A 12,945-nucleotide genomic window follows, 5' to 3' on the forward strand; every position below is an offset into this window, starting at 1 on the left:
TTAGGTCCTAACGTTAGACCCAAGGGGCACACCTGGGGCACTTCCTGCCCATACTGGCTTGGAGACCCTGAGGGCCACACCACCTCTTCACCAGAGGAGTTGGGCCAGGTGCCCAGGTGGCCTCTGCTCGATGCCTGCAGAGGGAGCTTTGCAGCAAGCCCTCTGTGGGCAAGGTCATCACCATGAGAAGTGGGCATGTTTTGAATAGTCTACAAGGTCTGGGGGGTTGTTCTAGGAAGATGATCTGGACATAGGTGTCTCTGGAGAACAGCAGGTATGGCTCATCCCCAGTTGAGGTCAAGAGCCCCGTCCTGACCTACATTGTCACCTGCACCACACTATGGGCCTCACTTTCTACATCTCCAAAACAAGCGGTCTCGGGTTCTGTTCCGCTCAGAGCTTCTGTGTTGGGTCCCCACCCCAGCCCTCCCAGCACAGTGGCACGGCGTCCTGCACACAGCAGGCACCTGGAGGAGTAGGGAACCAACACTCTGCTCCCTGGGCCTCTAATGGTCCTACAGCCCTGGCAGCTGGGTTGGGGTGGGGGGGTGCAGTTGGAGTCCACGTCCTTCCGTCCTTCCTAAGCTCTAAGCTCTCGAGAGCTCAGCGGCTCCTCAGTGGCTCCTGGGCTTGGGTGGGTCCTACTTGTCTGGAAGCGTTTCGTTGCTAACTCGCTCCCCTTTTCCTTCTCTCCCTGATCCCCCCCCTCCCGCTCCACAGGAGGACTTCCGGAATAAAGTGGAAGACTACATTAAGCGTTACGCCAGATGATAGGAGGAGGAGACGGTGGGGCTGTGGACTGTGTTGTAGGCTTGTCTCCAACAACCAAGAGGGAGCTCCCGTCCCCAGTCCTCGCGCTCCCCTGAGACCCACAGGGTCATCCGCATCCTGTGACCATGCTGTCCCGAGGAAGAACCTCTTCACGACTGCCCATTGTAGATGGAGAGTCCCACATAAATACAGCAAGAAAATGCGTTTGGGGTTCTAAAGAGTTGTCTGCTTACCTTAACATGTTTACTTTTTGGAAACTGTACTGTATAGGCTATTGATGAGATTCCTGAGAAGTTGTAATGAACTCAGAATTGAGGCTAGCGCTCGCTTCTTCCCCTTTTCCCAACCAAAATCCTCCCCCGCACAAGTGATGATGATGTGCTCAGTGTAGCTCGCGGATGGGCCCTAAGAACCCCGCTGCATACTGTGATTGGATGCACATTCTCTTAGCTCCTCCACGGATGCCGGCCCCGCCTAGGTGTCGTGAAGCTTCCCAGAACGCACAGTCATTCACTGTAGATCTCTTACTGAAATGCGTATTTTATTTAATGTAAGTATATTTTGGAACAGATTTGTAATTTGTACAATTTAATGCTTTAATTATTTTTTTCTATTCTCATTTAGTTTGTATTTTCATTGTATAGAGCAGACAGATGTTGGGTCAAGCAACTATTGAAGAGAAATACAAAGAAAATATGAAAGACCCATTATTCCTTCTGTCCAACTGAAACAGGAATTTGGCTTTTAAAAATTAGCTCTTGCTTTTGGGTCCAGACGGGGCGAGGAAGTTTTGGAACCCCTTGAAGCTACTAGCTCTGTCTGATTTTTTTAAAAGAAAAAGAAAAAAAGCAGGGAGCCCTTTCTCAGCTGCTGGCCCGAGGAGACTGGCTGGAGCCCCACCGGCCGGGGGCGTGGCGTTTCCACAGCAGCCCGTGGGGGAGCCCAGGGAGGGCAGAGGTACCGCCAGTCAGCCCTCCGGTGTCTGATGCCACAGACCGCAGCTGTGGCTTTGGACTCTGCTGCGGTTCGGCGTCCGTGGGGAACCGCCCAGGCCGGGGATCGGCGGTGGCACGTAGCACAGTCAGGCCAATGCACTTCAGAGTAGGAGCGCTGAGGAGGCAAACGGATTTACTCCGGCATTTAGACGTCTGAACTAGTGAAATCAAATGCACAATAAATGTTTGTGTGGTTTCCACCTGCTGCCTGCCTGGCACACCCACGTTTAACTGACCGCCTCCTTTGGCCTCTGGATCTCCCCTCTACCCAGTCTGATCTGCGGTTCTTAATTTATAATACAGTTTTCTGATAGGAGATCGGCAGGGGAGGAACATAGGCCATGCTTCCCAGGTGTTATCAGGGGTTGTGCCTGTTAGGTTGCAGGGAGCCCTGACCGCAGGGATATCTCTGGTGCACAGAGCAGGAAGGTGGGGCTGGAGCCAGGGCACGGTGGCCTCTTGGAGGCTCAGGGCCCACGGGGGAACAGTCCCCTCACCTCCTGAAGCCCGGGAGGGGCACAGCAGCTTACACACTTTTAAATGGAGCTTTGCCCAGGGTCCCAGGACACGGGTCAGCTGGACACGGGGCTGGCTCCTGCTACTGGGGTCAGCAGACCGGCCGCTGGCCTGCCCACATGCCAGGGTTCTGCCCCTGGGACCCAGGGCACGTGGTTCTCTGCCTGGGCAACCCCGGGCCTGAGTCCTGGCACATCTACAACTGTCGGGCAGCTCCCAGGCCGCACAGCTGGTGGTGCAGGTGGAGGTGAAGCAGTGATACCAGGCCCACGGGTGAATGGAAACACGCATATTGTAGGTAAAGGAATGTGCCTTCTGGACAAGACTGGGACGGACAGCTGTGAATTCTGACCTCAAAACGTAGAGAAATACACAGTAGAGAAATACTGTGTATCCGAGGTCAAGTAATTTCTTCAAAAAACCTTTTTCCACATGACAGGGTCATCCCTTTCTGTCCAGTGGAAATCCCTCAGAGCCCTGCCCCCCTTCCCCTATCTTGTTGAGCACACACCCAACCTGGCCCGTCGCCGTGGAGAACCGGTACTGTGCTGGCTACTTGGCAGCGGGGCTCACGGCATCTTCTGGTGGCTGCAGAACCCTGGTTTCCAGGCCTTTTTGGTTTCTTGGGGTCTCCCCACTCTGACCCTAGTCCATGTGCCCACCACCCTGGTGGTAGTGGATTTCCCAGCTGCCAGGGGTGGGTATACTGAGCCAGCCCCGGGGCCAGACAGGAGCAGAGAAAACCCCGGGGGACACGAAGCTCCGGGACTTTTCCCGTGTCCACTTGGGTCCCCATAGCTCGACTGCTTCGAATTTGCTATGTCAGCAGCATGTTTTTCAAGCTCACAAGGAAACAGTCCCAGGATAGACTTGTCAGAAGGAAGAGGCTCACATCCCCCCGCTGACCTTCCCTCAAGCACACCACCTGCGAGTCCCCTCCCTCTGCCGTCTCCGTGAGGGACTCCCGTGTCAGGTGCTGGTCCGGCCGTGCTCCTCGCTGCTCGCCTGTGTTATCTTCACCCACTGTGTTGGGGCTGCTGCAGGGCTCTGGCCCAGGTGCAGTGCCTCGGCTCCTGCTCAACAAGACCCCCCCCCCCCCCTTCTATCCAGCATCCTCTGCAAGCACTGAAAGCCTTAGAGGGCCGTTCCTGATTCCTACTAACCACAGACCAAGCCAGGTGGTGCACCTGCTAGAGAAGTCGCTGCAATACAGAAGTTCATGAAGAAACTGGAGAGGCTCGTTCCGACCATTTGCAGTTGCTAAAATACTCTGAATATATAGTCTTTAAGAGGAACGTGTACCTTAGCCTTTAGGTATTTATTTTAAATAAGCATCCTTCCCCCGTGACTTGGCTGCAGCCAAACCAGTCAGCAGAGTCTTGGGGCACCTGGTGGCAGAGCCAGCACATCTTGAATGGCAGCAGGAACAGACTGAACAACCCTTCTGCTGGGCTCTGGAGTTTAGCAAAAAAAAAAAAAAAAAAAAAATTCCCAGAGGGCAAACAAACTCTCAGACAGTGGTGACCACTAAGATGTTACGTGTGTCCAGAGGACACGCCCCACTGTTCCCTAGGGCTGCTCTCTTACCCCTCACTCTCATTCTCTAAAGACCCACTGTGAAAAAAAAAAATCATATTCCTTCTAAATAGGACTTTGTGCAGGTTTATCAAAATCACCCAGAATTTTTTTAGTGTAAAATCCCAACCTCTTGTAAAATTGGTTAGCCACCAATAAAGAGTTGCAGTCTTTAACTCTTCTTTTCCAGCTAGTACAGTCTATCCCAGGAGTGTTTTCACTTTCATCCACTTAAAAATGTTTCATCTTGGAAAGTCAGGTTTGCTACAAGTTCATCATTCATCAAAGTGGGTCTAGTAAAATGCTGATAGTTTTAGCAAAATACGGTTTTAATTTTCCTCTGCCAAAGAACTTGGAAAACGAAGAGCACCCATCCCTCCCCTTTCCTCCCTCAAACAAAATCCCATCTGGAAGGGCTAATTCGGAGGGTTCCATATTGCCCATTGACGTCCCCACTCATGGCCTGGGTTTCCGTGGTTTACCAAAACTGATCTATTGGAAGAACTGGTTTGAAAAAAAAGTTCCTCAAAAAGCCCAGTGATGAAGGCATTCGGGGACCTTGCCTTGTTAAGAATGTCTATTTGTGCTAAGCTGTATAAAGAACTGAATTATAATCTTTTTTAAAAAATCCAGTTTAGGGCTCATTCATTTTCATTGCCAAGCCCACTGAGCCAGAGTTGTTTGATAAATTCACTTTTTAGCTTATGTCAGGGCCAGCTGGAAGGAACAGGGCTTGCCGCAGAGTTCCCAGTGCTGGAGGAGAGACAGGACAGGGCCCCCAGCACTGCAGCGAGGGTGGCGTGAATACTTGCTAGGGGCCAGGGGCCAGGGGCCAGGGAAGAGACCATAGGCACGGAAGGCGTAAGCCTCCTGTCGCCTCCCCATTGAGCCTGTGGTCCGTGGTGCACCCCCAGCAGTGTTTCCTCCTCCCTGGCCTCACAGGACTGACTCATCTGTGTTGTAGTTTTCCGTGTTGGGTGTTTATAATCTCAGTGTCAGACCACATTGACCTTCCTCCCTACTCATCGCTCCCTCCCGTGCACCACGTGGTGCTCGCCGCCAGTAGTAGATCTTCCCAAATATCTCTAAAAATTAATTTCCACCCCAATGGCCCCATTCACCTGTGTCTTTCACACCCACACCCACCCACACCCAGGGTGAGGCTGGAGGGCCAGAAGGTGTGTGCAGCACTGTGGTAAAGAGCCTCGTTTCTTATTCTTAAGGGGTTTCATCTCCAAGCTCATCTGAGAAGAGAAAACCTTTTTCCCTGGGCTGGTTCTCGATAGAGAGGGAGCAAGTGGAGCCCAGTGAGCACGGATCCCGCTGTGGTTGCCGTGTGCCTTGGCAGACCAGCCAGTGATGTGTAACAAGAACCACAGCTGATGGAGGAAGAGCACAGGATGGAGGAAGACCTGGCCAACACCCCCGTGAGACCAAACCAAACTGGTGGGCTGGCTCCCCACGTCCTCCCCACCTTGCTGCCAGAGGTGGGAGCACCTCTAAAACAACCCTGACTTCCCGGTGCCTCCAAAATAAGCCCCCTTGTGCTTAGCATACAGATGCATTGTCCTTGGTCACCTGTCCACTGCCAGCCACTGCCCTGAAGACCCTGCCTGACCTCAGAGTGGTACCTTCATGCCTTGCAATGAGATCCACATCCCTCCTGGGGCTCCTTTCAAGATTCAGTTCATATGGTGCCACCACCGTGAAGCCTATCTTACAGGCAGATGGGCAGGTGCTGGGGTATCCTCATCTTGCCCAGGCTTCCAGAATTATTCCTTCCATATGTATTCCTGCCCGTCCCAGGTGTCCGGTGCACGAGGAGCACAGGGCCTTAGCCATCCTGCAGTAACGAATAGCTTATTACGATGCACTTGCTTAGGCCAAGTAAATACAGCAGGAGCTTCAGAGCACAAGTACACCAGCAAGCCTGCTCGAGACGGTCACGTCCTGGACGCCGGACATGCCAGCCAGCGAGGCAGTAGCTGCAGAGGGCATCTGCTACCACAGAGGTGAGCAAGCGACCCTTACATCAGCTGCAGCTGCCAAGTCTGAACAGCCTGCTTTGCTTGAGTAAATGGGACTGTGAACAAATACTGCAGGGAAGAAAAGATGTCAGGCAGACAGGATGAATTGGATGCTGGAAATGGACTGTAGGATTAAAAGAAAAAATTTCAGGCGGGGGTAGGGGGCAGGGAAACACGTTTAGGAAAATGCAGTGAATTGTATCTTTGACTTGGAATCAAGTCCTAAGGGGGCAACAGGCCAAAAGGAAAGGACTGTAGGATGGAACCGAAGCTGTGGCAACACCTCCACAGCAGGGCAGGGCAGATGCTGGAAAGATAGAGATGGTGTGGGGACAAATTGGAGAAGTTCTCCCGCCGTGCAGGAGAGTCACAAAGGAGCCATCAAGGGAAGGAACAGGCAGAGGGCACTTGCACCAGCCTAAGATGGGCTGACAGGGCTGTCCTATTCGAACAAGCGAAACCCTGACAATCTAGATGGTACCACAGTTTCCAGACATCAGACCCCAGACCGAGCAGGACAGCGATCCTGAGTGAGACCTGCCCGGGAAGAGGAGACCCAGGTGGAACCCAGCTTGAGATGGAACTAATTACGTAGCAAGTCCAGGGGAGCTCCAGTTCCCAGCAGAGGAACCTCTCCCACAGAGAGGGAGCCCCGGAGACCTGCAGCGGGTCCTCTCAGGCTGGTACCTGGGTACTGACTAGCAGTGCATCCTGGGAAACTGCCCGACAGTGGGGAACAGCACCCCCCAAGAGAAGAGAAAATGCCCCCTTGAGTTGATACAAGGCCAGTAGTCTACATTCCCATGAGCCAAAATGGATTTGTGATCCACCTATGATTCACGGTGAGCTGGGGAGACGACTAGCTCAGTAAGAGTTAAAGGCCGCACTCGTCCCACCCAAATATCTTAAAAGCAAGCCTTAAAATGATCCGGTTATTTCAAATGAACTGCATCCCAGAACAAAGACAAGAATTTTAAAAATCCAGAACCTGGGTCGCTTGGGTGGCTCGGTCGGTTAGGGAACCAACTCTCCATCTCAGCTCAAGTCATGGATCTCAGGGTCATGGGAGAGGGCCCTGCATCAGTATCCACACTTAGCGTGGGGTCTGCTTGCGATTCTCTCCTGTTCCCTCTGCCCCTTCCCCTGCTGGCACACACATGGAGGCTCTCTCTCTCTAAAATAAATAAATCTGTTTAAAAAAATAAAAATACAAATAAAGGAGCACCTGGGTGGACTCAGTGGTTGAGCATCTGCCTTTGGCTCAGGGCATGACCCTGGGGTCCTGAGATCGAGTCCTGCACTGGGCTCCCCTCAGGGAGCCTCCTTCTCCCTCGGCCTGTGTCTCTGCCTCTATGTGTGTGTGTGTCTCTCGTGAATAAATAAAATCTTTAATACAAAAAAAACAAAACAAAACAAAAAACAAGTCGGAGTGCCTAGGTGGCTCAGTGGGTTAGGCGTCTGCCTCTAGCTCTAGTCGTGATCCCAGGGTCCCTGCTCAGCATCTGCTTCTCCCTCCCCCTCTGTCCCTCTGCTCCTCTGTCCTGTTCTCCCTACCCCCGGCTCATGCTCTTTCTCTCAAATAAATAAAATCTAAAACAAAACAAAAAACAAACTGAGTGGAGTCATACCAGTAGACTAGCACTAGGAGAAACTGTGAACAACAAGACAGAAGGAATATGATCCCAAATGGCAAGTAGACGCACACACCAGGGGCTCACCCTCAGCACTGTGACCTGGTGGCCAGTCCTGTGCACTGGAGGGTATTAGTGGCTTCCACTCACTAGATCCCAGAAGCACCTACCCCCCGCCCCCCGTTATGATAACCAAAACATCTCTAAGGCATTGCCAAATGTCCCGTGGAAGGAAAAGTCACTCCCCTTTGAAAATCGCTGGACTGCATAGATTTTTCTTTTGAATTTTTCATCCCTTTGTGCTTTTGAACAATCATCTAAGAGAATTCTTAGGCTTGGGCATTCAGCTCAGTAATTTGCCCTTTGTGGCTATTCTGTTCAGCCCACCTATTGTATTCTTTTTAATAGACTTTATTTTTTAGAGCACTTTTAGGTTCACAGCCAAACTGGGTGGAAAGCAGAGCTCCCATATACCCTTGCCGCCACTGTCATGCATGACCTCTCCCACTGCAGACATCGCACAGATGCAACCTTTGTTACACCTGATGAACCTCCATTAACACATCATTGTTACCCAAAATCCACAGTTTTTCGCTGGGGGTTCACAAATATATACTAAAATGTACCCATGGTGATAGTACAGGCTCACCTCCAAGATACTGCTGGCTTGGTTCCAGAACGCCACAGTAGAGCGAGTATCGCAATAAGGGAGTCAGATGAATTTTTTGGCTTCCTACTGTAGATAAAAGTTACATTTTATGCAACGCTGCAGCCTGTCAGGTGTGCAACAGAACTAGGTCTAAAAAAGCAATGTCCGAGCCTTCACTGAAAGCCACCTCGCTGCTATAAAATGCTGGCCCTGTCGCAGCGCCCAGCGAGCCGCCGTCCCTGCACCGAAGCAGGTCCCACCTCTATATCGCGGCCGCCGAGGGTCCGGGTGGCCAGGCCGGGGCCTGCGGTGGCTTCCTGAGCTAAGATGACAATTTTCTGCGTGGCTTGACTTCCCCTCGCGGCCTCCCTGGCGCGCGTGGCGCTGCTGGACGGCGCTGCACCTGCAGGAGAACGTCCTCCAGGCCTGGAGCCCGGCTCTGCGACCGCCGCTCTGTCCCCGGAGCGCAGGGAACCACTCGGTCCTCCGCCGTCACCGCAGCGGCCTTCCCGGCGGCGTCACCCGGACGGATTCCGTCTCGGGAAACCACCTTCCCGGCTCGTCCGTGGGAAGCAGCTGCTCCCCGTCACGCTGTCCCACGGGAGGGCGCGACCCGGGCCTGACTTCAGGCTCCGCTTGGAACCCTGGTTCCTCTACTGTCCCCCCCGCCCGCCAGCACCCCGTCCCCATCTGCAGTGACTTCCCCACCAAATGCTCAAACCTTCGGTTTGTAAAAACAACAGCAAAAACAAACCTGTTATCTGAGAAGCACAATAAATCGAGAAGTAAAACAAGGTACGCCTGTATCGTTCAAAATACTTTCACAGCCCTAAAAATCTTATGTTCTATTCCTTCTTCCCTCCACCCGTCCCAGGTGGACTGAGTATTTAAAACTTGATTAGTGGAAAAAATAAAAATAAAAATAAAACTTGATTAGTGGGCAGCCCCGGTGACCCAGCGGTTTGGTGCCGCCTTCGGCCCAGGGCGTGATCCTGGAGACCCAGGATGGAGTCCCACGTCGGGCTCCCTGCGTGGAGCCTGCCTCTCCCTCTGCCTGTGTCTCTACCTCTGTGTGTGTGTCTTTCATGAATAAATAAATAAAATCCTTTAAAAAAATAAAACTTGATTATAGTTTTTGTTCAACATCTATTTGTTTCATAACCACCTTTAAGAAGAAAATCCCAGCAGTGCACTTATCTGTTGGAGACCAATTCTGGAAGCTCCGCTACTTTTGCCCTCGGGCATGAGTTGCTCTTTGGATCTCGTTTTCATGGAGATCACATTCCTCAAATGTTTGATCTTTTTAAGATTTTGTTTATCTGACAAAGAGCACAGCAGAGAGAAGCAGGCTCCCTGCTAAGGTAACCACCCCCTCCCCAAATGTCTGGTCCTTTTAAAAAATTTTTTTTTATTTATTCATGAGAGACACACACAGAGAGGCCGAGACGCAGGCAGAGGGAAAGCAGGCTCCACGCAGGGAGCCCGACGCGGAACCCGATCCCGGGTCTCCAGGATCACGCCCTGGGCAGAAGGCGGCGCTAAACCGCTGAGCCCCCCGGGCCGCCCAAATGTCTGGTCTTTATTGAGCACTTACCTTGGTAATGACGACTTCCTGCGGCAGGTTGGAGCAGCCCTCGAGGAAGAGCGTGGTGGTGGCTCCGTGTTGCACCACACAGCGCCTTTAGTGGCCTCAGCAACGGGCCCTCCGTTCTTTCTAGGCCTCTATCCCCAGCCACATGGGCACTATCTTCTCTGACTTGTCTCCGACTCCACCACACTCACTACATCCATCCAGAACCACAAACCCTCTAACTACTAATTGGCCCGACGTGCTAGAGGCGAATCACCTGTGAGCCGCACCTGGGCGCCCTCCAGCTCCCATCCACACAGCCCTCCCTGCAGATCTGGAGAAGGAATCCTGCCCCCTACCTTCCGACGTCCCCCACCCACCCTTGCTCTTCATCACCTGCAGGACCTTGGCTCTCCTCTCCTATCTCAGGGGCCTTGTGACCGCCCTACCCCGCCCCCCCCCGCAGCATATAAACAAGTTCACGTTCTACAGCATTTCCCTTAGTCGTGTACTCCTCTTTTAGGCTCTTTCTCAGCTCATCCTCTGGGAGAGGGTTGACCACAGTCTTCATTCTTTCCTGTCCCATTCACCCCGCAACTCACGGCACACTTTCCTGCCCTCTCCTCACTGCTGTCCTAAAGCTTCTCCTACTAAATGCACCAGTGCCCCCTAGTCCCCCTATAAGGAAGACACTTTCCCAAGTCATCTCAGCTGCACTTTACACTCTCATCTGTTCTCATTCTTTCCTAATTCCCTTTCTTTTTCTCCCCTTTGGATTATCCTTGAGCTCCTGTGTAGCTCTTGGCTTCTTAAACTTTGGTGTGTCCTTGGGATGCCTGGGTTAAACATCGGACCCTTGGTTTTGTTCAGGTTAGGATCTGAGGGTTGTGGGATGGAGCCCCAGGGGCTCTGCGCTCAGTGGGGAGTCTGCCTGAGATTCTCATTCCCTGCACCCCTCCCCCACTCACACTCTCTCAAATGAATCAATAAATCTTTAAAAAAATTATTTTTCAGGGCAGCCTGGGTGGCTCAGTGATTTAGTGCCTGCCTTTGGCCTGGGGCCTGATCCTGGAGACCCGGGATCGAGTCCCGCATCGGGCTCCCTGCATGGAGCCTGCTTCTCCCTCTGCCTGTGTCTCTGCCTCTCTCTCTGTCTCTGATCAATAAAATAAAATCTTATTTTTTTCAGTGTGTCCTTTGCTGTGGTCGCAACTGCCAAGTCACTGGCTCGGTATGCAAGCAAGAATGAAAGGACAGAAGGAACCAGAAATGCAGACACTTGCAGAGCTGGAAGAGAGACAACTCCTGGACCCCAACAGGAGCTCAAGTCTTCCAAAAGCCGATTACAATTCAGCTTCTTGATAAAGCATTCCTGAACTCAAATTCTGGCTCCTTCATCGCCGTGTGAACTTGGGGAAGATGCTGAACCCCTATAGTCTCAATTTCCTCCCAACAGTGCCCACTCGCGGTTTACCACGGTTGTTACTCAGTACGTGACGGTGCTTACCGCGGGGCACGTGCTCTGGGCTCTGAGATGGCGGGACGGCCGGCAGGCCGGGGTCACGCTGCACCTGTCGCCCGCCCCGGGCCCTGCGCCCCCACCCGCGCTCCTCCGCCCGCCCGGGGTCCGCTGCACCTGTCGCCCGCCCAGGCCCCTGCACCGTCCTCGCTCGAGCCCTCGTCCCTGCGCCCCCACCCGCGCTCCTCCGCCCGCCCGGGATCCGATGCACCTGTCGCCCGCCCCGGGCCCTGCACCGTCCCCGCTCGAGCCCTCGTCCCTGCGCCCCCACCCGCGCTCCTCCGCCCGCCCCGGCCCCTGCACCGTCCCCGCTCGAGCCCTCGTCCCTGCGCCCCCACCCGCGCTCCTCCGCCCGCCCCGGCCCCTGCACCGTCCCCGCTCGAGCCCTCGTCCCTGCGCCCCCACCCGCGCTCCTCCGCCCGCCTCGGCCCCTGCACCGTCCCCGCTCGAGCCCTCCTCCGCCCGCCCGGGGTCCGCTGCACCTGTCGCCCGCCCAGGCCCCTGCCCGGTCCCCAGCTCGGGCCCCCGCGCACCCTCCCGCCGCCGGCGCGTCACCCAAGCCACAGACCCCCGCGGAAGCTACAGGCGGGGCCCCCGCGCCCTGCGACGCCGCCGCCGTGGGTCAGCTCCGGGCCGGGGTCCGGCGGGGGCGGCCTGGCCGAGCGGACCCGCGCGTAGCGGCGCACCCGGGAGCCCGCAGTCCACGCCGCCCCCGCCCCGCCCCCGCCCCCACCCCCGTGACGCGGCCCGTCACCTGACCGCGCGCAGCCAATCGGCAGCCCGCCTGGGCCAGCCCCGTTATTGGCCTGAGTGCGGGGCGCAGCCAATCCGGAGGCGGCCCGGCCCCGCGGCCCCGCCCCCTCCGCCCGGCCTGCGGGAGGCGCCCCGGGAGCCCGCGCGGCGTGTGGGTCGCGGCGGGGCGGGATGGAGGCGGCGGCGGCGGCCGGCAGGGAGGCGCGGGGGCGCGCGGCGAGTCACCCCTGCGGCCCGGGGGAGAAGAGCCCGCCCGACAGGTGTGCGCGGGGGCGGGGGGGAGCCCTCGGGGCGCCGCCGGGGGGTCGGACGGGGGCGATGGGGGAGGGGGAGGCGGGGGGCTCCGCGGAGGGGTCCGCGCGGGGGTCGGGGAGGGGAGGGGCGGGACGGGTCCGGCGCGGGGCTGGAGGCCTACGGGGGGGCGCGGCCGGGGGGGGGGGAGGGGCTCCGCGGCGGTGCCCGGTGGGAAGCGCGGGGAGGGGAAGGGCGGCCGCCCAGGCCCGGGGCAGCCCGCGGAGCCCGAGCTGGGGACCGACTCCGCGACGCCTTCCAGGGGTTCCAGGGGCGGGGGTGCGGCCGGAGAGGCCGCCGGAGGCCCTGGGGGTCCTGCGGAAAAGCCTGGGAGGCTGTCCTTGTTCCAGAGAGACTCTCCTTGTTCCAGTGCATAGTCTTCCCTGCTTTGTCGAATAGTAGTTGACGGCCCATTTCTGGATGGATTCTCTAATCTGTTCCATTGATCCATGTGTCTGTTTTTGTGCCAGTCCCACCCTGTCTTCATGACCACGGCTTTGTAATTAATACAGCCTGAAATCTGGCATTGTGATGCCCCCAGTTATGGTTTTCTTTTTCAGTTTTCCCCTGGCTATTCGGGGTCTTTCCTGATTCCACACTAATCTTAAAATTATTTGTTCCAACTCTCTGAAGAAAGTCCGTGGTATT

General features: G+C 55.4%; 2 protein-coding genes and 1 long non-coding RNA gene across 13 annotated transcripts in view; 2 read left to right on the top strand and 1 right to left on the bottom strand.

Annotated features, from left to right (window-relative positions):
* Positions 1–1,390, top strand: part of UBE2F (ubiquitin conjugating enzyme E2 F (putative)) — a 55,291-nt gene extending 53,901 nt beyond the window's left edge. For both annotated transcript variants that reach the window (XM_025463610.3, XM_025463611.3), the window contains exon 10: positions 721–1,390. In XM_025463610.3, the coding sequence (XP_025319395.1) occupies positions 721–771 (51 nt within the window). In that variant the 3' untranslated portion in view covers positions 772–1,390. The remainder of the gene's footprint in view (positions 1–720) is intronic.
* LOC112669980 (uncharacterized) lies at positions 1,296–11,541 on the bottom strand. 2 transcript variants are annotated; one of them, XR_007405805.1, is made up of 4 exons: positions 11,465–11,541; positions 9,759–11,305; positions 8,165–8,251; positions 1,296–1,881 (listed from the first exon to the last, which is right to left on the bottom strand). It is a non-coding gene; the product is annotated as an uncharacterized LOC112669980 (long non-coding RNA). The 2 variants fall into 2 exon arrangements; XR_007405806.1 differs by having other exon boundaries at positions 11,371–11,496.
* A 567-nt stretch (positions 11,542–12,108) lies between these two features.
* Positions 12,109–12,945, top strand: part of SCLY (selenocysteine lyase) — a 38,627-nt gene continuing 37,790 nt past the window's right edge. For 3 of the 9 annotated variants that reach the window (XM_035719891.2, XM_035719894.2, XM_035719911.2), the window contains exon 1: positions 12,109–12,266. In XM_035719891.2, coding sequence (XP_035575784.1) covers positions 12,178–12,266 — 89 coding nt within the window. In that variant the 5' untranslated portion in view covers positions 12,109–12,177. The remainder of the gene's footprint in view (positions 12,267–12,945) is intronic. The other 6 variants (XM_035719897.2, XM_025463612.3, XM_035719893.2 and 3 more) reach the window with 5 other exon arrangements.

This window comes from Canis lupus, chromosome 25, assembly GCF_003254725.2.
Source record: "Canis lupus dingo isolate Sandy chromosome 25, ASM325472v2, whole genome shotgun sequence".
NCBI classification, from domain to species: domain Eukaryota; kingdom Metazoa; phylum Chordata; class Mammalia; order Carnivora; family Canidae; genus Canis; species Canis lupus.